The sequence below is a fragment of the Peromyscus maniculatus genome, chromosome 1, assembly GCF_049852395.1.
Source record: "Peromyscus maniculatus bairdii isolate BWxNUB_F1_BW_parent chromosome 1, HU_Pman_BW_mat_3.1, whole genome shotgun sequence".
NCBI classification, from domain to species: Eukaryota; Metazoa; Chordata; class Mammalia; order Rodentia; family Cricetidae; genus Peromyscus; species Peromyscus maniculatus.
Window position 1 is genome coordinate 203,003,525 of NC_134852.1, and position 27,741 is coordinate 203,031,265.

At 39.1% G+C, this 27,741-nt stretch overlaps 1 protein-coding gene across 7 annotated transcripts in view; it reads right to left on the reverse strand.

The window, feature by feature from the left end:
• The window catches only part of Sorcs1 (sortilin related VPS10 domain containing receptor 1), a 537,652-nt gene that overhangs the window by 44,734 nt on the left and 465,177 nt on the right, over positions 1 to 27,741 (reverse strand). For all 7 annotated transcript variants that reach the window (XM_006983296.3, XM_076563275.1, XM_006983299.4 and 4 more), the window contains exon 19: positions 6,462 to 6,648. In XM_006983296.3, coding sequence (XP_006983358.1) covers positions 6,462 to 6,648 — 187 coding nt within the window. The remainder of the gene's footprint in view (positions 1 to 6,461; positions 6,649 to 27,741) is intronic.

Genomic DNA, 27,741 nt, shown 5'->3' on the forward strand with positions numbered 1-27,741 from the left:
AGACACAGAGAAAGAGGGGCCATAGAGAGGGAAGAGCCTCCTCAGCTCCACCCTCTCTGCTGTGAGAGGACACACAGTCAGCCTGGAAACCCCCAGACATTCCCTCCAAGGGAAGTGCTTGCTGCTTTCCCTACTCGGAGAAAAGTCCATGTTAAGAGCAACTACATATTACAATTCAATTTACTGATGGATCTACTGGGTCTAAGTTATGTATGCAGAAAAGGCAAAAGTTAAGTAACACATGAAGTCCAAACATCAACAGATAAAATATAAGATTTCACAGGGAGACATAAATTCTTCTCACATGGCGATATTCTTGGAAACAAACAGGATCCGGGGGTCTCTTGAAGTACCCTTAGGGATGAGGATGCACAAAGCCGTAAACTCCTCCTCAATAATTATTCTTACAGTTTAAGGTGTTAAAGATATTGATGTGTATAAATGTAGTTGTGTCTACACCTGAGAGAAAGCCATCTGTTCAGGCTAGAACACACTGGTATTTGGGGTTGAGTTAGGCTTGCCTAGAACTGAGCTGCAAACATATGGAAAGTGAGTTCCATGTAAATGGGTTCCAGGCATCAGACAATACACTTTGTTCTTGTATTCACTTACTACATAGCTCTTGGGCTCCCTTAACCCCATAGTTTTCTCCTAGCAGACCATGCCTTGGTCTTCCCAGGACCTTCTGTTACAGACCTCTCTCAGATGCTTGTGACCCCCATACCAAGCAGGACTTCCTCTTGGACACTCTGATTCACCTATTCTGGGCTAAATGAACCAGAAGACAAGCAGCTGGTGAGACAGCTCAATGAGTCAAGTTGCTTGTGAGGCCAGTCAAGTGACCTGAGTTAGATTCCTTGGAACCTTTGTAAAGGTGGAAAGGGAGAAGACTCCACAAAGTTGTTCTCTGACCTCTACACATGTGCTGTGACATGCATATTCCCAACTCACCTTGCACAAGCACACACAGACATGTACACACACACAAAGACACATGCACACATACTCACACGCATGCGCGCACACACACACACACACACACACACACACACATACACATACAGAGAGAGAGAGAGAGAGAGAGAGAGGAGGGAGGGAGGGAGGGAGGGAGGGAGGGAGGGAGGGAGGGAGGGAGGGAGAGAATCAATTTAAAAGGAAAATAAGAACTAGTTAGTCTATTCTAGAAATCCCAGGTTCATCCAATAGGAATTTTCATTTTCTCTATGTCACAACTAAACATTCAGTTTTGTTTTTCATTTCAAGTCAGAACATCAGAATGAGGACAATGTCTTGCTGTCACTGTGGCAATGATAAGGTAGATTCATTACTAAACTGTGGCCAAGCACTCATTCAATTGTTTGGAGTGCTGCTGGGCACTGGGTGTGGTTTCAGGTGCTGAGAACACCTGGCACTTGGTGGCGCTTAGGTAGTTTTGAAGAAGTTAGGAAGAAGGCAGTGAACATCCAAAGCAGAGTTGGAAAGAGGGGCTGCTGTGGATGGAGTGTTCAAAGAGAGCTTAGGAAATGGCATCAGGCAGCAATGAGTGAAGAGAAAGATTGTACCGAGAACCTACTTGGAATTGGAATGTTCCAGGATGAGAACAGTGTCAGTGCAAACACTCTGAGAAGACATGCCTGCCATGCTAGCTGGAGAGCAAGAAAACAACAGGACAGTGAAAGGATGGTGGATGGGGATCTAACCAAAGACATCCAAGAAGTGCTGAGGACCCAGTGCATGCTGACTTTGTAGGCCCTGGAGTAGATATGTATGTGTCTTTATCCGTGTGTGTGTGTGTGTGTGTGTGTGTGTGTGTGTGTGTGTGTACAGGTATGCAATTCATACTGCAATTTTCTATGGCCTCTTGCATTTGTTTACTTTTTAGTGTTTTAAAACACCTGATCCTTGTCAGCCAGCATTTAAGAATGTGTCATGAACAGAAAGTAAAACTCCTTGCTCTGAGTCTCCAGTTATGTGTTGAAAAAGGAAGCCTGTTCAGCTTTTTGATGTACAGGTACTTGTGATACAGAAAAAGGACAGCAGGTGGCGATGCATCACTTCCTATCATTGAAAAACAAGAGAATTTCTTGGGTGAACTGGATTTCCCTTCTTTTGATTAGACTTTCTAGAATTCACAAAATCGCTGATGTCTGTGAGAATGAACACTCTGTGTGTGTGTGTGTGTGTGTGTGTGTGTGTGTGTGTGTGTGTGTGTTTAATGATTGCTGTGGCCTACCTCTTAGACTTATTTATGTTTTAAAGGTATGCAATTATCTAATTAAATCTTGCATATATATCATATTGCCATTTGTTTAAACAGCTAAAAAGAAAGGAAAAGCTATACTAGAAGTAAATACTATTTAAACTATAAGGATACTTTAAAGCCAAACTCCTTTGACTTCAGTGTACATAGGAATAGAGCAAGTATATTTGAAGGATGTTATGGTATCATGTTTCCATATTTGATAATTCACTACATCCAGGCTAGAAATCAGATCACTACATTTATATCATTTAATTCTGGGGAAGGTGACCTACTAAACCACACATCATGTGATTCTGCTCTGCCATTTCCAGGCCAACGTAACCACGGGGTCAGTATTTGCAAGTCTCATGATTTTTCAAGGCATGCAAATCAGAGGATGGTGTGAGAAAGACATGGGCTCATTGCTCCTATGTGGGGAGAGTAAAAGATAAGGATCAAGGATGGATTAAAGCACTCAGTTCATTTTTTGCTGTTATTGTTTACATTTCATTTGCAGACACTCCACCCCCATGCCCACCCCTGAAACATGGCCATGATGAGGCAGTTTTCTGAGTTGAAATCCTCATGCCCTCTAAATTTTCTGCCCCATCCAGCTGAAGGCCTGAAAGTCTGCACCAAGTGTCTCATTAGTTTGCAAAGTAGCAGAACACGGTGAATACTATCCCCAAGGAATTTCCAACTGTCAGGATTCAATAGATTACCCTGGCATCCTGCAAGAGCTGCATGCTCACTCCTGGCTATACTACAGTGGAAACATCAGCTCCATTTGTTTCTGATGACCTTTGCAAACTCACATTGAAAAACCTCTGATTTGGAATTAAATCGCCTTTCTGTTCTGGTGAGTGGGGGGAATGTGTAGTCAAGCAAGCACTGTGATTCCTAGGAGAGCCTTAGGAGGAAGGGGAAACAGGAACAGAGCAGAAGTGTGACAGCTAAGAACTGCTGCTAATTCTCAGCTAACTCATAGCTCACTAAGTCCAAATACATCTGCTACCCTGTAGTGAAGGGAAAATCAAATTTTATGAAGTGGCAGAATGTCACATATTTTGCTTGATAGAATCACTGGGTGTAAAATGTGAATCTTTTGACAGAGGAAAGAATTTAGGCTTAGAGAGAAAGAGTGACTCACCCAACCAGCGATATGACCTTAGTCACTGTGATGGCTATACTGATTGTCAACTCGAGAGGATCTAGAATCATCCAAGGGTCAAAACTAGATAAATTCCACAAAGTTTCAGGAAACCAGCAACTAAAATAACCAGTGCCCATCAACACTCAAAAGTTATAATTGACTAGGGAGCTTCTGGGTTGGGATAACTGAGGTAGAGAGACCCACCCTGAGTGTGGGAACCACCATTCCATGGGTTCAGTCCTGAACTGCAAGAAGAAAATGACAAGAACAAACTTTTGTCACACTGTGTTTGCTGACTGTGCATGCAATGTGAGCAGCTACATCATATTCTTACTGTCAATGGTGGACAGCACCTTCAATTGTGATCTAAAATGACCTTCCCTTCCTTTGTCACAGCACTGAGGGAGGCAACTAATGCAACCACAGTGTGACTGCCCAGTGCCTTTGTGTTCCATCTACAATGCCAATCCATCCTTTACCTATATATCCCGGATCATTGGCACCCAAAAACAGTCATGACAACCCTGGTGCTCAAGATGCTTGGAGTGTGACTCTCAACGTAAAAAAAAAAAATATTGAATTCCAATTTTTCCAATCATTGTTTTCTGCATCTGAGATAAGGGGCTTCTGTTACCTATGCCATTATTGTAGTGTATATGAAAAGATGAGCAAAGTGAGTTTACATGCATGGATTAGAACATGGGTCCTTTAGGGGAGAAGCCTGAGAACTGCTGAGCTGAAACTAATGGAATGGGATTCAAGTGCATGCAAGCTAACTATTTAAAACATACCCAGCTTCAATACAATTAGCATAAAATAGTTCTTATGTCCCAATGCCAGGCTTAGAAAGTGGTACAGTATATAAGGAATGCCTACCCAACCACTCAACCAACATGAATCTAAAGTTAAAGTCAGAATATAAACATTCCATGGTAATCATCTCCCATGAAGGTTAAGGCAAATTATTTTATCCAATTATCTACTCTGATAAAATGAGAAAAATTGCATATAAACAAAAAAATCTCCTTCCTTTATAAGTAAAGGCTTTAGCAATCTTTAATTTTTTTTTTTTGAGACAGAGTTTCTCTATGTAGCTTTGGTGCCTGTTCTGGATCTCACTCTGTAGACCAGGCTGGCCTCACAGTCTCAAAGATCCTCCTGGCTCTGCCTCCCAAGTGCTGGGATTAAAGGCATACACCACTGCTGCCAAGCTTTAATTTCTTGAACAGAGGTAAAGTCTACATTTCCTCTCTAAGACTTGTAAACCTAGGGCCCTGAGGAGAGGTGGTGGGTACCATGATGGACATGGCCAAGTGGGACAATGACTAAGCATCTACCAGGTACAAGAAGGTTGAGTAACAAGACTAGATGGGAGATCCTTGGAAATGTGGACAAGAAGCTGTGACTGAATTTTAAAGTCATGCTGACAACTAAGTATAGAAAATGGATGTGAAATTTGTGAAACATAGAATGCAGTTGTAATTCCTAGGGATGATAGCCTTCCAGCAACAATCCCAGCCTCACTCTGAGAAGTGGTAAGATGAGATACACAGCCATTCTTACCAAATATTGTTTGTAGTATATTTTTAAAGATTTTCAGATTATTTCAAGCATGCCATCATTTTTATTCCCATAAGCACAGTAGGTAGAGGATATTGTGTCTTAGGCTGTATTGGGAAGCTTAAGGTACTACAGGCAGTAAGAGGGATAGGGGTCTATGTACTATGTCATGAGCCTAAAACTCCCTTTGTTTCAGGAAATATGTGAAGGGAGAGGACTGCTTATGGAGGCTACCCAAGTCAACTTCATCACTGACACTCACCTTAGGGATCAGGAGCTGAGATGGGTACACCTGACTATAGAGGCTGGCAGCATGAGGGAGTGAGTCTGACTCTTTAAATCATTTGTTTAGCTCTGTGAAGCTTAGGAAAGTAGTTTCTAACCATACCTACCTCATGGATGGTTTTTAGAACTGAAGTAATATACAGAAAAAGGCCTGACTGGAATACACAGTAAGAGCTTAATAAAATGTAACCAAAAAGAGAGATTGGGTAAGCAAACAGGAAATCAGGTCTAACTTCGTTTAGAACCAGAGAAGGGAACATGTTCTTTAAAGCACATTCACACCCGTGTAAGATACACAGAGAAGTCATGATCAGTCACACAGTCTGCTGGTCATCCCTAAAATGGTTCAGTCCTGTCCTTTCACTGAACCACTACAGAAAGATGTTCTTGTTGGGACTTTCTACATTCCATTTCATTCTGTGGGCCAAGTGCAGGGGAGAGGCATGAAGTAAGTCCCAGCCTTAACACTTTGGCCCTTGAACCTGAAATTTGAAAAAGGCCATTTATACAAAACAGCACATTCCATTTTAGCATAAACTATTTTTTTTGTAATAACAATGCAAGTTCTAAGACCTCACACCTACAAATTCCTATGACACCAACCTACTCAATTTAATTTAGAAATTATTATTTTACCTTGTGACTCACAACTTTAAATTCTTTATGGCAGAGGGCACTTAGGAGTCTTGAACCTGATTCCTAATATAGCGAATGCTTTACATTATATAATCTTTCCCCTTAGATCATCTTCTCTCAAATAAAAGGTCACTTATAGATCAAAACCTTGGAAACACATTTTTTTAAAGGAGAAAAAGCCTAAATGGACCATTTCTGGTAAGGTATCCCTAATCTTATGGGAGAGGAATTCTTCACTGTAATGATTGAGCTGGCATTTGCATTGATTTCAATCATTCCTGCCTTAATAATGGAAACACAGAGGTTTCAAGCAAGTGCTTGAGCACCTATCAAAGGCAGATTGTGTATCTCTGAGGACCCTGGAAAATACATAGGAGGTGAATTGAGAACAATTTGGCTTTATCTAAGATTTTATCTCTCACACTTTTTGACTTTCTTCTTTTTTTTCTGTTGTTCTCTTACTTTCAATTCCCCTTCTTAAAAGATATCTACTATACTTCCTCTAGATAGGACACTATACATAGGAATTTTTAAAAGGGCACAATATTCTAGATATGTCATAAGTCAACAACAGTAATAACATACAAGTTACATGTAAGTACAGGACGGCGCTGTCAGACCCCAGACTGTTGTCCACCTGCACGGTCACTCGGAAAATGCCCACATTCTGATAAACATGCTTGATTCCATCTTCCATGGAGCTGAGGTTGACATAAGATACTGCAATGCCATCTCCGAAGTCCACCTGGATGAGTGTCCGCTGCACATCACCCTGCAAAAAGGGGCAGTGGTAAATGGAGGAAGATAGTGCTTAGCTGTTCTTGCCTTGGGGGCTGAGGCTCACTTGCCTTCCTCCTGCAGTTGAGAGCTATGTGTCTGCTATATTAGCGTCTCTGTAACAATTGAATAGTTTGCTTAGATACTCTCCAAGGCAAAGAGGCACCAACAATCAAATTTTCAAGGCTTGGGAATAAGTGTTTGATTACCAGTTTCAGTTACTGTAATATTCAGTTAATTGAAAGGCTTTATTAACAGTCTTATCTGGCATGAAGACCACTTCCTAGGTCTTCAAGAACCATGAATTGTCTTACTTATTTCTGGTTCCTTAACCAAGTTGGAGAAAGAATGAAAAATACCTTCCCTGACACCTGATATGACATGAGACTAAGAATTATTTATGATAATGATCATTAATTCTTTTTTGTTCATTTGCTTTCTTTTATTGAAAATAGATTTCTATCTCAGTATGTTACTCTATCAAAGAATATTAGCCTGGAGAGAAGAGTAGGCAATGTTCATCATCTTCATAGATGAACATGAGGTCTAGAAAGGTTTCATCATTTACTGAAGGTTAACTCAACTAAGAAGCTATAGTTCGGGGATCATAAACCATTGTCTCTTGATTTCCTATTCATTTTTGTAAATGAGACTTAGCACTGTGGCTAAGGCATTGAAGGTCTCAGCTTTGAATCTGAGTCACCATTAACAAGTTATATGACTTCATATAAATCATTCAGCTTCCCTCTGTGTTAGTTACTAAACCTATGAAATGGGCATATCAGCACTTTTCCATTTTAACTCAATGGGTTGCTATAAAAGCTATATAAATAGCAGTTTATACAGTGCTATGTGAATAAATAACTGCTGAATAAATATTAAAATGAGGCTGTAAAGGACACACAATATTCCTTCAAATCTTACTTTAATCTATTGTTCTAAATTTCTCCTATGTAGTCAGGTGATGAAGTCTAGACAAAGTTCCGTAAAAAGAAAGGACCTTTGGAATGAATGACGGTTTAGACATTCAAGGAACAACATTGCTTAGACCAAACTGGCAAAATCAAGCTTCCTTCCTTTAACACCTTCTTTTTTGATAGCTTTCCACAGTTTCAGGCAAACAACAAAACAAATCACAAACTAAATCACCAAAAACCTTTGAACTAGAAATGTATTTTTGATTAAGTAAGGTTTATGTGATATCATATCTTTTGAAAAGGCCAACTTTAAAATGCTGACATTTAAAGGATTAATACACAGAAAAAGGTAAAACAGTTCAAACCCTATGAGTGTCTGTGACCTACAGCTTCAATCTATGCCCAGTAGCATGGTGTGGCATGCATAGTAGCCAGTGCTCAGGCAGAGTGATTAGAGCTTTCAGGAACATCACAGGCTGAAATCTTTTTCTGGGTGAAAAAAGAAAAAGAAAAACAAAAAACCAAAACAAAACAACATCAACAAAAACTCCACTTAAGCTATTACACAAATATCCACAGGTTCAAATATTGTGTGGTTACTTTAATTCCCTTATCTAATAAATACAAATGCCAGCAATCTTGGTAATGTGTCTGTCATGTGGACAGCTCTAGTGGATTTATCAATCATTTCCTTCTGTTCCTAGTACATTTCTACTTCCACATTTTCTCAGGTTTCAGAGTCATTGAGAAGTCAACTACAGCCAGGCAGTGGTGGCACACACCTTTAAGCCCAGCACTCAGGAGGCAGAGGCAGATGGATCTCTGTGAGTTCGAGGCCAGCCTGGGCTACAGAGTGAGTTCCGGGACAAGCTCCAAAGTTACACAGAGAAACCTTGTCTCGAAAAAACAAAAAAAAAGGGGGGGGGAGCCAACTACAGGTGTGGGTGAGAAAAAGGAATCCAGACTTTAAAGCAAGTGTCTGAGGTAAATATCAGAGGTACATATAGTTGCTTCTGGCTTAAGACAAGCAAGAGAAATTTCACTGGAGACAAAGGGACAAGTATGAGGCAGGATTACAGAGGAGGAATCAAGCAGGGTTCACATTTGTAAGACAACATGAAGAGATTGAATCTTCATCCAACTGTGCTTTAGCCTCTACTAAGAGGAGGTAGTCACCTACACAACTCAGAAGAGTAAGATTTTCCTGCTGCCACTACCAGATTCTATAATTGTTTGACCCTCCTGTTCAGTATTACTTCATTTGGACCTTGTCACTTACAAGAATCTTCTCCTAAGACAGAGGAGATAGCTAATAGGTAAAGTGCTTTCCATGGAATCATGAGGACCTGAGTTTGGATCCCTAGCATGTAAAAGCCAGGCACTGACACATGTCCTAAACCTTAGCACTGAGGGTTGGAGGACATGGGGATCTCAGAGTTTGTTGACAATCCTGCTTAGTCAATTGGCAAACTCTGAGTCCAATAAGAGATCCAGTCTCAAAAGTAAGGTAGAAAGCAATAGAGGATGATACCTTACATCTCTATAGTCAAATACACACACACACACACACACACACACACACACACACACACACACACACACACACTACTCCCTTATCATTCTCTGTTTGTCTAGTCATTATGATGGTTTTTGGGCTTAATAACCTTCTTAATTCTCTGCTCATGATAATGTTGTTCCTGTGTGTGAAAGAAGTCACTCAATGTTCACACTAGTGCATTAGTAATAAGGGTCAGCTTTTTATTACTGAGAACTCTGAAAGCAATGGCATGGCATATTCCAATTAAATAGGAAGTCCCCAGAAAGGACCCTGGGTGTAGTGGCAGGCCTTTGTGCCTGAATTCTATATGAGGAGATAAGAATGTCAAAGTGCTATGTCTTACTGTTAAAGGCAACAGATAAAATCACTGTAGGTACAGCTTTGCCTATTCAGTGGAAAATATTGGGCCCCAAGTTTCAGCCTTCAGGAGCTCTCAACATAGAGGATAAACAGACCATGATCACTGATCACGTGGGGATTCATCAGCTACTATTCTTTTCTTTCATTTTCCTAAACTCTAATGACCACATGAGGCAGATATGACAACCTCTTTAGATAATAGTAATAAGAGCAAAGGCAATAACAGGCTTAATACTAGATAGTCCCTTACCTGGACAAGCTGGCACATTCATTCATTAAATCAATCAAATATAGATATGATAAAGTATCTATCTCATGTAAGATACTAAATGGGAAAATGTGGCTAAGTAAATAACTGCAATGACATGGCAAATGTAGTTAGAGCTTTGAAGACTTTATGGATCACTACTGATATATATGCACATGAAATAACCACACAAAATTGAAAATACTAATATAGGAGTAATAAGGACTGCTACATGGTGTCATAAGCTGGTGCCATAGAGAGAGATGGAAAGTTACTCTGATTGGGAACTTCTAGGAAGGACTCCTACAGGAAGTGAGCTAAGACCTGAAGGAAAAAAAAACAATTCAGAGTTGTAAGTAATGTGGAGGTTATGTAACCCAGACAAATGTTCATGGGTCCAGGAGCATAAGGAGATGGTAAAATTGAATAGATTAAAGGAGAATAAGAAGAAAGGTGATAAGAATAGGAGAATGCAAAGGAAGACTACAAGAATACCCATATAATAGCTAGAAAAAGAAAAAGCCCTTTAGGTCTGGTGGGCCAAGTTTCTGATTTCAATCTTTCTTTAAGAACAATAACAAGATAGCAAAGTTTTTTAAGGAACAGTATTGGAGAAACAACACAGTTATACTTTTCATTCAAAACGATCACTCTGTACACAACCTGGATATGAGTTGAAAAGCATCCTAGCATGCTGGGAAGTCAATAAGGGATATTCCAAAGTAGACGATGGTAGATGGGAAAGAGTTTCACCATGAAAGCATGTGTTCCTCTGAAAAATAACTCTGGTATCCCGTACTAATGCTCTGAAAAGTAAATATGGTATCCCTGGTACTAATGTTCCCTTTAATGCAGATACCCTACTGCTTTCCCAGACTCATGTGCTTTAGGATCCCTCAGAAGGATGCTCAGTCCTGCTATAGTCTAAGATTATTCATTGGTGATGTTGGGTCTGTACCAAATGTTGATGCTCTCTGCTGGGATGCTAGTTTTCCTTGGGTTTGGGTTTGTTCAAGGATGAACTGACTAGAACATAGAACATAAGCTTTTTTTTTTTTTTTTGGTTTTTCAAGACAGGGTTTCTCTGTGTAGGGTTTCTTTGCACCTTTCCTGGGACTCACTTGATAACCCAGGCTGGCCTCGAACTCACAAGTTCCGCCTGGCTCTGCCTCCCGAGTGCTGGGATTAAAGGCGTGAGCCACCACCGCCCGGTGAACATAAGCTTTTTAAACTTTTAATTTAACTGTGGAAAGGGATGATGAAGCTTCACAGACTTCAGGAGTGTAGATGCTAAATATGCTTCCATAAAACTGCATAGAACTAAACTCAGCTTTAGAGGACTGGAACTCAGTCCCCAAGTTCTGTGAAGCACATAGTCAGAATTAGCAGCTGCCTAGCTAGGTGTGGTGGCTCACACCTGCAACCTCAGCACTTGGGAGTGTAGGGCCCAGGGATTACCATGATTTTGATTTCATTCTGGGTGCATAGTAAGCTCCAGGCCAGCCTGAAGTAAGCAGTAAACTGATGCTCAGAAATTGAAGAGGAAATACCACCAGTTCTAAGAAAATTGTGCATTGGGAAGGTACTGGGGTAATTTGTTTAACTCTTAAAGGCTGTGATTTTTTTTTTTTATTGTCAGTATCAAGGATGCTTAACACAATTCCTGAAGAAAAATTCTTCTGTGTTCAATGCAATTTGAATAGTGTACATTTCTCTGTGCTTGAATTTTTAAAAATTTAATATGAGATTTTCAAATATGAATATTGCACATACATCACTACTGCCTGTTCTCCCTCCAGTACTCCCATGCTCTCTCTTTCTCCCAAATTCAAGAACTCTTCATCTTTAATTTTATATGTGCATATATGCTATACATACATATATACAACATGCAGAGTCTATTTATCATTGTCCAAATGTACATGTGTACAGGGTTGACTACTTGGGATTAGACAACTAATGTTGGAGGCTCACTTTGGGAAGAAATCCATTTTCCCTCTCTCAGCAGCCATTGATCCACTATGTTGGCTATTCAAGCCACTGGGCAGGGGCAGGGGCAGTTTTCCCTGTCATGCAGTGCAGACACTCCTGCTGTGGGATGGTCTATATGTCAAATTGCTCTGATTGGTCAATAAATAAAACACTGATTGGTCAGTAGCCAGGCAGGAAGTATAGGCAGGACTAACAGAGAGGAGAATTGAGAGAACAGGAAGGCAGAAAGACACTGCCAGCCGCCACCATGACAAGCAGCATGTGAAGATGCCAGTAAGCCATGAGCCACATGGCAAGGTATAGATTTATAAAAATGGATTAATTTAAGCTATAAGAACAGTTAGCAAGAAGCCTGCCATGGCCATACAGTTTGTAAGCAATATAAGTCTCTGTGTTTACTTGGTTGTGTCTGAGCGGTTGTGGGACTGGTGGGTGACAGAGATTTGTCCTGACTGTGGGCCAGGTAGGAAAACTCTAGCTACACACTCCCCTTGTGAAGTCTTGCCCCTGGAGACCTCCAGTTTCTGGGCACCACCCCGAGACTACTCTGGTGGCCAGGCCTGATCCTTCAAGGTGCTCAGCATCTAGGTCCCCACCTAAGGAGTTTCAATGGCCACGTCCTACCCCCAGAGTTCTCTGATTGCATTACAGCCTTTTCCTACCTCTCCCCTGAGGCCAAAATGGCCAGGACCTGCCCTACGGAAGAATAGCCCACTAATCCCTGATCTTGCCCCATGATCAGGACATATAATCTTTCCAACCCCAGGACACCATGGAAAGCTCTGATCCCCTCCTCTGCAAGAAACCCTATATAAACCTGGTTTCTGCTCAGTTCTCTGCTGCTTCTTGTCCAAGCAAAGGCAGCCACCCTCCTGTGCTTTTCCCTCCCAATAATCTCTTGTGTGAGGTTTGTTATGTAATGTGACTTTGTGGTATCCCTTGTCTTTGACTGACTGCCATGATATCTTTCCTATCTGAGCTGTAACACTTACATCCTGCAGCCCTTCATTTAGGGGGCAGGAACTTGTAGAACACCTCCCCACCCCACCACCACCCTGCGCCCCCCCCACCCCGCTATGCTAACATGTCAATTAGTGTTGTCGTTAGTGCCAGTCTTGTTCAGGCAACCATATTGTTGAGAGTTCATGAGTTCATTATGTTTTCTTCTATATTATCTCATTTGGCTATTAAGACTTCTGTGATAGAGAAAGGGAGATGTGATTTCTTATTAGACACAATGGGTGGAAACTGAGACATGTAGAAGTTCAATAGGATTTTTAATGTCACCTAGCTAGTTAGAGAGTGTAAAAAATTGTAGTACTATCTGTGGTTTAACTTGTCTATCTAGCTCAGTCCTCTGTTAGACTGTGAGAAAGATGGTATCCAAGATATAACATCACTTTCTTTTCTCCTTTCAATCCATTCACAGCTTTGACCACAGTTTCTCCTTTGTCAACATACTTATTTAAGTGAAGACAGTTTGGTGTGAACTCCAGACTCCATACTTCCTTTCTGCTCTCTGGTGAAGTAATATCATGCTTAAGGCATAAGGAAGGTAGAGGCTATGAGAGACAAGTAGTTATTCATAACCAGTATCCAGAAAAATCTTCTGTGTAATTTAGAGTTACTTCAATGCAATAAATCAGAAATCATCCCTTCTGTAACTAAAACTGGACCAAGACCAGCAAACATCTGGACTCTCATATCAATTCCTCACTTTCATTGCCCTTTAGTCATCTGTATGTAAACACATAGTCACAGAACAGATACAAGCTCAAAATAAATGCCTGAGAAAGGCACAACAGCCACAAGGAACATATATGGGAAAACTCAAAGTGCCGTACTGACTCCTGTGACAGAAAAACAAATTCATCAAGTGGCCACAGTAAAGCCAAGATTAACCTGAGCAAATGAAAGGCAGATGAACCTATCAGTTCCTCTAACACAGGCTCAGAGAAGAATGGGAAAATAACTGCTTCAGAGACTCAGCACAAACAGACCCTGTCCAGAAGTGAAACAGTGAGATGCTCCTGAAATCATTAGAGACTCAGCGCAGATAATGTGTAATAGTCTGCATTATGAGTCTGGTCCACACAGAGGCTGACCAGGGCTCTGCCTCAGACTTCACAACCTTGTGTTACAGGAACCTGTAGATCCTGAAACAAAATGTGTGGTGATATTGTGTTCCCTAATATATTGTGCACTCTAATAAACTTATCTTGGGTCAGAGAACAGAACAGCTACTAGATACAGAGGCCAGAAAATGGTGGCACTCACACCTTTATTTTTATTTTTTTTTTTTTAAAGATTTATTTATTCATTATGTACACAGAAGAGGGTCTCATTACAGATGGTTGTAAGCCACCATGTGGGTGCTGGGAATTGAACTCAGGACCTCCGGAAGAGCAGTCGGTGCTCTTAACCTCTGAGCCATCTCTCCAACCCGCACTCACACCTTTAATCTTAGCATTCCAAAGGCAGAGATCAGTCTGGATTTCTGTGAGTTCAAGGCCACACTGGAAACAGCCAGGCATGGCAACTCACGCCTTTAATCCCAGGAAGTGATGGCAGAAAGCAGAAAGGTATTTAAGGTATGAGGACCAGGAACTAGAGCTGGTTAAGCTTTTAGGCTTTTAGCAGCAGTTCAGCTGAGATTCATTCTGGAAGCTTCCAGTCTGAGAAAACAGGATCAGCTAAGGAATTGGCGAAGTGAGGAAGCTGTGGCTTGTACTGCTTCTCTGATCTTCCATCAATCACCCCAATACCTGGCTTCAGGTTTGTTTTTATAAGAACTTTTAAGATTCGTGCTACAAAAATGCAATGTAGAGAAATAACTAGTGTCATCAAGTTTTATTCAAAATAAGTAAAAATAGCACAGGATCTACTTCAGAGGTTTGAGCATTGGAGTGAGAACATAGAATGACTGATGACTTTCACAGGAGAGAGGCAAAGGGCAGAAGGACACCAGCAAGAGTGGAGGAGAGAGAAGTAGATGAGGGAAAATCATGAAATATTGTGATTTAAAAGGGATATAAGTCATATTACTACAATAAGCATTGCAAAATGAATTGCTTATATCTATTATTACTGTGCACACTTAAATATGGAATAAATTATGGGCAAGAACCAGAAGATAACACAGATGTTATATTGATTGGTAGTGGAGCTAAAAATAAACCTTTGGTTTTGGAATCTGTTGTTATTCTAGTTATTCTAGTGGTGAGACCTTAATTAAGGTACAAAATAATGTGAATCAGAATAATGTGATATTTTATCTTTTTCTTCCTATTGCTGAAGATATTTAGGTAAAATAAGGTCACCTATGATAGCCTGAAAAACCTAGTACAGTAGTACAATGGGTACTTACCTTCAAATGAGGTATGCTAGTAACTGATAGAATGAAAGAATGGGGAGAATAATACTTATTCTACATGCATGACATATCCATGAAGCTTGAGTGTACAATGGGAGTGCAGATATGCCCCCATCAAGGCACCCACTACTGCTTATTAGGGGAGAAAACAGAAGAATTCTAGAATGTTTACTGTACAAGAAGTAACAGCAATACCTTTCTATATTTATCTACTTAAATGTTAACCCTAAAAAAACTGAAACCTGTCCAAATTTTTCTGGAATCACAAATTTGAGCCAGGCTGTTCTTAACTTATCTTCAGCCCTCTTACTACTCATTCAAAGGTGTGAAAACTGCTCTGCTGTACCCCTCCCAGATGGGTGGCAAAGAGTGAGCACAACTCTGTAGGAAAAAGTCATAAGCTTGACTAAATTTTAGGCTCTGCAAGTGCCTTTCAAAGTTCAAGTATTGCGAGGCAGGGCCTTGACTTTATGAATGGATCAGTATAATTGTTGCAGGAGTAGGTCACTTGTTACAAAACTGGATTCCTACAAAATGGTAAAATTGGTCTATATGCCTATTGCAGGGAGGCATGCTCTTGAGTGTGCCAGTGTTCAGCAGCTCTGAGGCACATCATGTTTGATGGGATTCCCCGTGTCTATGCTCCACCATAGAATAATGAGTCAAGGAGGCTCTCAACAGATGTGAGCATCTGGGTCTTAAACTCCCCTACCTCTAGAACTGCATAAAATAATATTTGTTACATATAAGTTACCTAGCCTAAGTTACCTACTCTGTTAATAACAGCACAAGATAGAGAAAGACTAACTAAAGCCTGCTGAAATCTGTGAATACAGATCCGATTCTTCAGAGATTAGAGATCTAAGGGGATCCCAGTGTCATATACCATGTACTTTAAGAAACAATAGGATTATATGAATGAGAGTTGTTGAGACTATGATTGGAAAAAGCACAGGGACAAACAGCCAAACTAGTGGAAACACGTGAACTACGAAGCAATAGCTCAGGAGCCTCCAACTGGATCAAGCCCCCTGGATAAGTGAGACAGTCGATTAGCTTGAACTGTATGGGAGGCATCCAGGCAGTGGGACCAGGACCTGTCAGTGCATGAGCTGGCTGTTTGGAGCCTGGGGCCTATTCAGGGACACTTTGCTCAGCCTGGACTGGACCTGCCTTGACTGAATCTACCAGGCTGAGCTGAATCCTCAGGGGAGTCCTTGCCCTGGAGGAGATGGGAATGAGGAGTGGGTTGAGGGGAGGGTGGGTGGGGAGTAGGTGGGAGGAGGGAGGACAGGGGAAATCTGTGCCTAATATGTAAAATTAAATTATAAAATAAAAAATAAAAATAAAGAAAAAAGATACAATAGGAGTTATAAAACAATCCCTGATATGTGTCTGACACTAAGGAACCTTGATGAGGGAAAGGGTAACCACACTGGATGTACACATACGGTAATTTGCAAGTGTAAACCAAGCCCTTCTTATAAAAAACACACCTGTTCTGCATAAGGGGCATTTACACTTGCCCTCACTTCTTTTCTCAAGCACATTTTCAGTTTGTGGGCCTTCTTTTCAAGAGGTGCTGCCAGGGCTGAAATCTCAGATGACCTCCCAGACCAACAGAGGTTGTTCCTGACAGATCTCATTAGCATAATGCCTTATGGACTTTTCCATTTTGAAACAGAACTCTGAACACTTCAGAGATGATTTTTAAAAAAAATCTATGTAGAAGCTAAAGATAGTCAATGTCTCTTCATTGCCTGTTCAGAGATTTTTTTTCAGAAGCACAGGTATCTTTCCAAATATATAGACTTCCTGTGCCTCTCTGTAGGCAAGGTGATAATGAGCTCAATGGCTTGACTCAAAAGGTGAACAGCTACCACAACAAAAAGGACATCATGTTTTATTATTTCACCAGAAAATTCAGGTATGCCTATGCTAGAGTGCCAGAGAGGTCAGACCAGGACCACCAAAACATATGTATTTCACCTCTAAGGACAGAATGTAGAGGCCTGGCTTTCCAGGCTTGCTTCTGAGGACTCTGATTTTGGAAATTTGCTCATGTAAACATGCAAATGCTTTTAGATATAATGTCCAGATGAAGAGTTTCCAATAGGACCCTCACAAAATGAGTCAATTCTTCACTTGTGAATGGTCTAAAGCACCATATCTTTTGTTGAATAACCCATTTATCCTTATTTAGTTTTTAAGTGTTTTGTGCTCTGGGCCAGACTTGCAGTGATCAGAACACAGGGCAAGAAAAACCCATGGCTGATGTGAGCAGACAGATGCCTGTAAGTTGAGGCTTCTTTACTCTATCCATATACTTTAGGCAATTAGAGACTTTTGCTGTATTATTGCCACTGCATAGTGGCTTTAGGATTTACCTCCATAGGCTTTAGAAGAAAAGTCCTGGGACTACTAAATGGCATAAATCTTATAAATGCTTTTGAATGACATTTTAAAATCAGTCATAAAGCAAAACACTCAGCTATGTAATAAGAACAAAATTACATTTAAAAAAATGAGTAGTAGGAAGATTCCTTTAGGAATAAACCTGTACAACCAGCTTTTCCTAATAGTAAGATATATACTGGAAATGTGTCAGCTTTATTAAAAGTAAAATGGAGAGAGTGAGAAGAGGTACAGATTATTCACTGGGGGTATGTGGAAATGCATATAATGATTAAAAAATAAAACTAAAATTATACATACAAATTATGTTGCTGATGTAATTTGATGTTGATAATACTATTTTCACTAGCAAGAATTCACACGGATACACACACATACACACAACTACAATAGCATCAGAATCTTGCTGTTTTCTCACTTGTTTTAAATTATCTTTCAGCATTTCTCACCTACCATCAGTGGACAGACTTAACCAAGTTACCCATACTCTGAACAGATGTGTGAATTCTTCCTTGGGAAGTCACTAAATTCCTTTTCTAAATCATTAGACTGTAGTGAAATAGAAGTTGGTTTACAGAGGTCTGTAGAGGTCCAACATAGGAGAAAATGTGTCCTAAAAATCTCCACATGCAACATTCTGTTATGAAGGCCAATTATAAATATCCTTTAAAGTATACTGGATAGAAACCCTGTTTAAACCTTCCAACAGGGGAGGTTCCTATAACCTCAGTTGAAGAATGATTCTGTACTATGGAATGTTGTCCTATTTAAATGAACATGCAGCTCTTGAAGAAATAGATGTGGGGAAGGGAGGGAGGATGGGAACATCCTCTTTGCAGTCAGATGTGCTGAATCATCCCTGGTGACCAGTGGGGTGACAGATGTCACAGTTAAGTGACACTCATACCACACTTTGTTCAAATGTCTCTCGAATTTTTCTCTTGTAAATTCCATCTGGGTAGGGAATGTCCCTCTTGTCATTTCTATTTCAGATAAGCTGGGGTTGCAACATTATTCTTAAAATTTGTCATAAGTAGTTATGTTGACATCTCTTCAGGAAGTTGGAGTAGCACCAATGTTTAGGTGAAGATGCAGGATGCATTCAAATGTTGTTATCACATGGAAGATATTTAGTTTCACATCAGCAGTGGGTGAGATTTAGGACTGAGCATCTGGGGTAGAGAAATGATGTGGAAAAGTGCAGAAGGAGACTTGTTTGCAGACAAGGATTACATGGTGTAGTGAAGCTCTGACCCTGGGTGGTTGCTTTCCATGAAGGTGCAGTGGGATGCCTTAAAAAAGCAGAGTAGGACATTGAAAATCCAAATTGAAGACTATCACATATCGCTAGATTCTGGAATGTTCATTGAACTGGAACTATTACTAATAAACTAAGTTTCTCTCTTTGCTTCTCTAGGTAGGCTATAAGCATCTGCCATCTCTGACTCTAATAAACAAAATAAACAATCTGATGTGTGTGGCCCAGTTTTGAGAAGAGAGATAAATGGAACCCAAGAAAAAGCTGCTAACCAATGCAACATGAACTGCAGACACTAGGCTACTCCTTGAAATCAACCCATATGGCCTGACTCATTTATTTCTCTCCTTTTAGCCTCAGGCAAGAAGAGAAAAGGAATGAAATGGCTCAATTATTTCTTAGAGGCAAAGAGAATAAAGCAGAATGGAACAAGGGATAAGACAGGAGAAAATCTCAAATCTCATGGCTCATTGAGATCAGGTCCCACTTCTTTGTGCAGAAGGAGAAAATAATGGAGGCTTCTAGGACTGAACTGAGTGGCAGAAGCTCTGACACCTGCCCCAACTCAGTTCAGTCTGCTGTTTCTTTGCTCTACTTCTTATGGCTTCCAATAGGCTTTCCTGTGGAGGCAGCATTAAGTCAAATTCTGTTACACATCCAAACAAAGGAGGGTCTCTTGGGAAGTTTCATACAAAATGGTCACTATCATCTGAGGACTAGAAGCATTCTACAGTATTTGTGTGTGTTATTACATTTTGGAGACTTTTATGTCCCTGTAACTCTCAAGAATCCAAGATTACAGTTGGTGTGAATACATCTAATAAGGACAGTCCTCTCTCTTCATGCTTTTGAGTTAAATCCCATGGAATCTATAACCAAAAATTTTGCTTATTGAGTTCTAGTCTTTGTATATAAATTGAGCTATTGAAACAATGGGATACAGATCAAATTTTTAATTTTAGTCCCTTGCCTCAGACTTAATTTTAAAGCCTTAAAATATGCACAGAACTGCTTCTCCTTATTCTTACAGCTGTTTTCAACAGATTTAATTATCTTCTGTAGCACACAGATACCACTTCTGGCTAGCAGCTCTCTCAAATAAATGCCTTCCAAATTAGTGTTGTTGAGTTCCTAAGACTGATTAGGTCCTTCCCGGTCACTGCGTGCCTGCCAGTGCTTGCACCGGATCTCTCTGCAGAGCTGAGTGATGGTAGTGGAAGTCTTTGGGCTCATTAGGTGTTCATTAGTGGTCCAGAGGATATCTATCTTGAATGAGCCTACAATCAGTGATGCCACCTCTAATGACATGCTTGGGTTTCAGTGCAAAATACTTTTGACTGGCTTCTTAATATTCAGGCATAGCTGGAAATGTTTGACTTTTTAGATAAAAATTCATGAATTCTTCCATTTCCCTCCTGAGTTGGTTCCTTGAACAATTCCTTCTTTGTCTTTAGTGAAACAATAATGCATTGTTTCAGTCATTAATAACAATACTTTTTATTAATGACTTATTGTGGATGTGTGCTTGTGTAAACTATTCTTGGCTCTGCCACAGTGAGTCACAAGTGAAAGTATCCTCATTTCTCTGCAGTGTTGTTCCTGATGAGGGTCTTTCTTTGTATGTGAGATAACTTTAAGAGCAAAAGGGTTGTGATAGATGACAGTAGGATTTCTAATAAACTATTACAAAGTTATAGTTATAGTGTTTAGTAACTCCAGATAGGAATGTTGTGGGACTCTATTTGAATTATGTTACTAAATTGTTCAGTCTTCTAGGTTTTGAGGACAATGTCATATGCTATATGCATAAAGAGATTTCAATTCATATATCAAACTCACCAACACTTTGATTTGGGTATATACTGTAACACATAGGATTATACATGTGCATGAGTACTTCCTGCCATTGAATTCCTTCTGTCAGAAAGACATTCTCTCTTTTTTTTTTCCCAGCAATGCTTTCATTGACACTCTTATGTTAGAATTAGGATGTGTCCTAGCAGAATAAAAGAAGAGATTTTGCTTTCAGATGAAGGCTTTAAGATGTTTGGGATACAACTTGAATTTAAGAATCTTTTTCTTTCAAGTTTGAGCATTATCTCAAATGATCCAAATACATGCATGCTTATTGGACTTTTTTATTTTCCTACTGATGTATTAAGCATTTGGAGCACAGACACTGAAGTTGCAACTCATGCTATCTACTTCAGTGATATTTATGACTTGTTGAGAGATTTCAAATGTTATTACAATATCATACGTCAGATTAGATTTGTTTCTGTGGGTTTTCTATTGCTTTCTTCTTTTTATAATTGTATCTCATAGAGCTCCTGGTTAACTCAAAACATATATTCACATAACAAAGTCAATAATAAATGGAAAGTATATGATAAAAAATTAAACAAATACATATACATATGCAACTATCTGGGAAAAACCACTTAGGCCCAGTGGTTCGGTTGATATGCACAGAAACATGGAGGAGGGTCCTATGCAAGGCACTAAGCACAAAGGTAGATGGCAGTAGCCTTCAGCCTCGCCCAGCTCCACAGAGGGGAAAAAAAGGTGAAGCATACATTAATCATGGGACAGAAGCATGAGCTTTGGTTTACACAAAATAATTTTGATACAACATGAGGAGGCAAATCTTTCGCTCACTGCTGCATAACTGTAATGCTGTATCTGAAAGTTGCAGGGACATCTGGGTCTCTGGGGCACCTGAAAGTTTTATAGTTTTCTCAATATCAGAGGCATGACATGAATATCTCTCTTGTTATAAAACATGGCACAAGGTATGGAGCAAGAGGCAGACACTATTTTCAGAGCAACTGGCGTATCAGATTCAAATAAGAAATGGAATTCAAGAAAATTTAAGGAGGATATATAGGCCCATTTTTAATACTTAGGAGTCTTTTTTTGTTTTGGTTTGGTTTAGATAATGTCTCACCACATAGCACTAGCTGGCCTGTAACTCATGCTTTAGATCAGGCTGACCTGGAAACCTCCACCTGTCTCTCTCCCAAATACTGATATTAAAGGTATGTGCCACTATGCCTGGTAATACTCATTTTTTTATTAAATGATAGTTTAATTTAGACTACTCTTTAATACATGGTACATGAACATTAAAGTCCTAGGATATTGCTTTCTTATCTTGTTTAACAATACCCTTTAGAATAAAGTATGCAGTAATAAAGGTAAATTTACACAAAGTGGGGGAAACCCAGAGAAGAAATAGTGTCTGGATTTGTAGGGATATCTTCCATAAACTATGAATACTTTTAGAAAATCCAGAAGAATATCTTTGATAGCTTTGTTGCATAGCATGTAAGAACACAGGGGGCCGTCACAGGCCAGTTTGGCTCTGGTTCCTGAGAGCTCAGCTTTTCTTCTCTTGCCTAATCACTGTTGCTATCCATCGTCAGCCAATGATTATGAAGTTGAAAAAGTCTTGGAAAATAAACGAGGTCTTAGCACCAAAATTAGTTCTTTGAACCTCGAGGAAGTGGTAAAATGGCAGGACACTCCAAAGCTTGAGCTTGACCATTGCTGTACCGTTTAGTAGATGTATGATCTCAGGTAAGTAGCTGTGCCTTTTGTGCTTCTGAGGAGGCTATCTCCTCTCTGTGTAAGGCTCATGTGAGAAACTCGGTGGGAAAACTCTTACAAACCAGAATAGTTAGTGCTCACTAAGTTTCTGACATCTGAATTGTTATCATTGTGTAGATGTTAATGCTCACTAGCTTTTCATTTATTCTTTATTGTTCATCCAATGAATCACCCATGCAGATGCACAAAATCAACAGAGAAAAAGTAAATCAGAGGCTGCCGTTAATTAGTACAGAATCCTATAATCACGTGTGAGGTCTCCAGGCTCTGCTGATCTGACAGGAGTCATCTTCACTGTGTTTTCTGCCCCAGAATAAAAGAGGATGAAGGAGACGTATCTGGCAGCAGAAGGTAGCTCATTTCATCCCTGCTGTGCGTGGTCTGGATACTCAGCTGGAATGGACTGACTTGATATTCTTCTTCCCATCTTGAGCACACCTCAGAAACATATTTTCTAATGTTTCCACATCTTCAGCCCAGTATGAGATGCATGATGCTCTTATTACATGGAGAGGGAGTGGAGAAGTTGAGAGCCTGGCTCTTGTCTCTGAACTGCATTCTCTATCATGATGAAAAACACAGAACTTACCTAGATAGAAAGTTGTACTCTCTGAGCTTCGCTGTATTATGCTCTTATAATGGAATGCAGTCTAAATTCTATCCTCGCATAAGCACCTGATACTTCAAGAGTCTGTTCTTCTGAAGTCATAGCTAGTTTTTCTGCATTTGAGGAGGAGCATTCACCCACATTTAACATATAGATAAGTTTAGGTTAGAGTAATGGTATGGAAGACAAATCTTCCAAAATTCCAAGATAGGTTTTCTTTGCCAATACCAAGACCAAAGTATAAACTATTGTATTTTATGTGGTTATTGAAAAATAAAGTATGTATTTAAATATAAAAATATTAAGTTGCAAATTAATTTTGATAAGATGGGCATATTTATTCAGTAACTAAAAATTGCCCATAGTACCTAAATCCCCAGTGTTTGTTCACCACCGCCCCCCCCAACAAGAGTAATAATTACTCTCATTTTATCATCAGTTAGCCTTAGCTTTCTCTGCAGTCTCATTAAATGGAATGATGCTACAATTATTACTTATTAAGTTTTTGAAATTAAAATATATAATTTTTCCCCTTCCCTTTCCTCTTTCCAACTCTTACCATGCATCCTCTCTTGTTCTTTCTGGAATTCATGGCCTCCTTTTTTTTTAATTGTACACACACACACACACACAGTCTTAAATATATAAATACGATCAGCTCAGAATGACACCAAAAGACATGCTAAATTGGAAGTAGGAAAGCGAAACCCAATCCTCAACAAAAAACTACAGGAAGTTAAGGAAAATTAACAGCAGGAAAAATTGACTTCCTCAGGGAAGAGCGCATCCACCCAAAATGGTTATTTAAACCAAGAGGTCAACCCTGAAGTCATATGCTGTGAAACAATCTTTTTGTATAATGTGAATATCTATTACTCTGGTTAGTAAAGAGCTAACTGGCTGATGGCTAGGAAGGAAAAGGTTAGGTGGTACTTGCACACAAAAAGAGAATTTGGGGAGAGATGGCAGAATTGCCAGGAGAGGCAGAGAGAAGCAAGATGAATATGCCTTGCTGAATAAAAGGTATCACCATGTGGTAGAACATAGATAAGAAGTGTGGGTTAACTTAAGTTGTAAGAGCTAGTTAGTAACAAATCTAAGCTACTGGTCAAGCATTTATAATTAATAATATGTCTCAGTGTAGTTATCTGGAAGCTAGCCAATGGGACAGAAAACTCCACCTGCAATCATACAGATACATGTGTTATTATTATTATTATTATTATTATTATTATTATTATTATTATTTGTTTTTCAAGACAGGGTTTCTCTGTGTAGCTTTGCGCCTTTTCCTGGAACTCACTTGGTAGTCCAGGCTGGCCTTGAACTCACAGAGATCCGCCTGGCTCTGCCTCCTGAGTGCTGGGATTAAAGGTGTGCGCCACCACCTCCCGGCATGTGTTATTATTTTTTCCAGTCTTACTTCCATAGCTAATTATTGGAATGGGATTCATCCCCAAGTATGTGCCCATAGCTTGAGTTTGTTCTTTTTGACTATGGCAGAATATTCCACTCTTTAAGTATGCTATAAATATTCTATTATCTATTACCTGTGCTTATATTGTTTCTAGCTAAGGCCTTTAATACATATTATATAGACAGTTTTACATATTTTCTGGTGCATATGTGAATGCACTAATGAGTTATACAATAGTTTCCCCTTATCTGACAAGATTAGCTTTCAAATTCTCTAGTGAATGCCTGAAACTACAAATAGAACCATCTCCACACATATGCAAAATCTGTGTGCACAATGATATATATAATTCCACACAAGATACTATATACTTAACTTATAGTAGTTAATTTATTTATAAATCAGGCATAGTAATACAATCAGAAATTGACCAGTACTAAAATAGAATAGCTATAAAAATATACTGTAGTAAAAGCTTTTCAAGGCTGAGTATTTATTTCTCAAAATTAACAGTTTCATATTTCTAGACCTTATTCAGTTGTAGCTAGCTTAACCCTTGAAAAGTAGAAAGCTGAGTCAGAGGTAACCTGAAGGTTCAGCAGAGATACTTGCTGTTTAACATATCTCCAAAGTGGCAATGCCAATTCACCTGCCATCAAGCATTGCAAAGATGGCTGGTTACTTTACATTCTCTGCAACTTAATTGTCAGTCTTTTAACATTCACTTTTCTGAGAGTATGCAGTAATTTTATTACAGTTATTACAGCTGTAATTTGCATTTCATTGATGTGCATTGATATTAAGACATGTTAAATGTTTTACTTATTTTTACTTTTTGTGTATGAATGTTTTCCTTGCATTTATATCTGCACACCATAAATGTGTCTGGTACCCACAGAGGCAAGGAGATGGCATCAGATCCTCTGGAACTAGAGTTTCAGTTATTCTTGGACCATCATAATCCTGGGGACTGAATCCGAGGCAAGAGCAGTGCATGCTCTTCACCACAGCCGTTTCTCCAGCCTCCAGTAATGACAATACTTACAAGCCTATTGCCTATTGGGACACCATCTTTGGAAACTTTCTAAGTTAGCATTTTTGCATTTTCACTGAACTGTTAATGTTGTTCTTATTTATTTGCAGTATTTATTTATACTTTTCTAGTTACAAGTCTTTTATTGCAATTATGTGTTAGCATATCTTTACCCACTAGGGAATTTCCTTTTTATTTTCTGAACGAGGTTATAAAGTACAGAATTTTTAACTGGAATGGAATCTAACACAATTACATTTTCCATTACACTTAGTGTATTTTGTTTGCTCTTTTAAAAACCTTGACCTGACTCAAGTCCATGTATTAAACCACAGTTGGTTTTATGTTTCAAAATTATATTGATAATATAATTAGAATTATTTTGTGTGTTATATGAGGATAAAGATCCATGAATTCCTATATGATTACATAATACATACACAATTTATTGCAAATATTATAATCTGTTGAAATTATACATACACATATATACACTTATGTACTACAAACGTGTGTGTTCCTATCTATTCATTCCCTACTTGGTTTTTGCATGGATATTTATACAATAAATCTATTCATAACTCTTCTGACTTTAGTTTTTTAATTTACTATTTAATGGTATGTATATACACATGTGCATACACATACCACAACCTGTTTGTGAAGGTCAAAAGAAAACTTGTCAATGTTGATTCTCTTGTTTTACCACAAAGGTTCCAGGGACTGAATCAAGTCATCAGGCTTGGTAGCAAGCACCTTTATTAGCCAAACAAATCATCTAGCCCTAAATCATCCAAATTCATGAAGCATCTTCCAGATTATTTTTGCTATTCTTTATTGTTTAGCTATTGAATTCTTACATATTTTATGATAATTGCTTAATATTAACACAAAAAAAAGTATTGGGAACTTTTATTAGGATTGCCTTGCACTGAGGTCAATATGGAGAAAATTACATCTTAATATTGAGCCTCTTCATCCATGGTCATGATACACTTCATTGTTCATTTAGGGTCATTTTAAAACTTTTCAGATGCATTACATTTTTCCAGGGTAGAACTAATTGAAAATAAGCTGTCAAATTTGTCTGTAAATATTTGTTGAATTTTGATGCCACTATAATTTACCTAGAAGATCAGATTTGTGTAAGGCTTCCCACCATAAGGAGATCTTTCTATTTTCTGACTACCGAAGGGAGGCCTTACCTCTTATGAGGAGTGGCTGGGGGGTAAGGTGGCGGGAGGTGGAGGGGAGTGGGAGAAGGGGAGGGAGGGGGAACAGTGAATGGTATTTAAAATGAAGAAAATTTCTTAAATAAAAAATGGAATGCATAATAAAACCATGGTATAGAATAAAAAATATATTAGATTTTTCTCAATCATTGTCTCTTTTCTTTGTGACCTAACCTGTTTCTCTTATTCCTATCTATTCAGCCTGTCCTCAGATGAGGGATAAAATATCTGATTTACCATAGATTACAATGTAGCATATGAACTATCAAAATAATCAGGGAAAACTCAGTGTAAAATAGATAATGAATTCATCCTGATGGTTTTTTCCATCTCTCCAGAAAAGACCACAGCTTTCCAGTCTTCTTGGCAGTTATCTTTTTACCCACTCCTCTATGTTCCGTCCTCTCTCCTTAAGTTTGCTTCTCTTCTCACTTTTTCCATCTCATTCTCTCTGTGTATTTGGTTTGCTACAAGCTAATCAATCTCAGCCTGAAGCAGAAGATCCCAGATAGTTTACATTGATAGGAATAATGCTACTTGGCCTAGAATAACTTGTGATTTTCCAATTTTTTTTTTAAGAATCAGTTCATAAATGCCTGGGAAAAGTCTAAGTCAATGACTTGGAAAGATTAAGTTAAAATACTGATGATTTTGTAACACCCCCCACCATATATATATATATATATATATATATATATATATATATATTCCCTAAATATATACATAGAATCTACTCAATCTGTACATTACTTGTATGCTGTGGGATGTTCTGTATGGCAAATGTGTTGTTCTGATTGGTTAGTAAATAAAACACTGATTGGCCAGTAGTCAGGCAGGAGGAAGTATAGGCAGGACAAGGAGGAGAAGAATTCTGGGAAGTGGAAGGCTGAGTCAGAGACACTGCCAGCCGCCACCATAACAAGCTGCATGTGAAGATGCCGGTAAGCCATGAGCCACGTGGCAAGGTATAGATTTATAGAAATGGGTTAATTTAAGATATAAGAACAGTTAGCAAGAAGCCTGCCATGGCCATACAGTTTGTAAGCAATATAAGTCTCTGTGTGCTTACT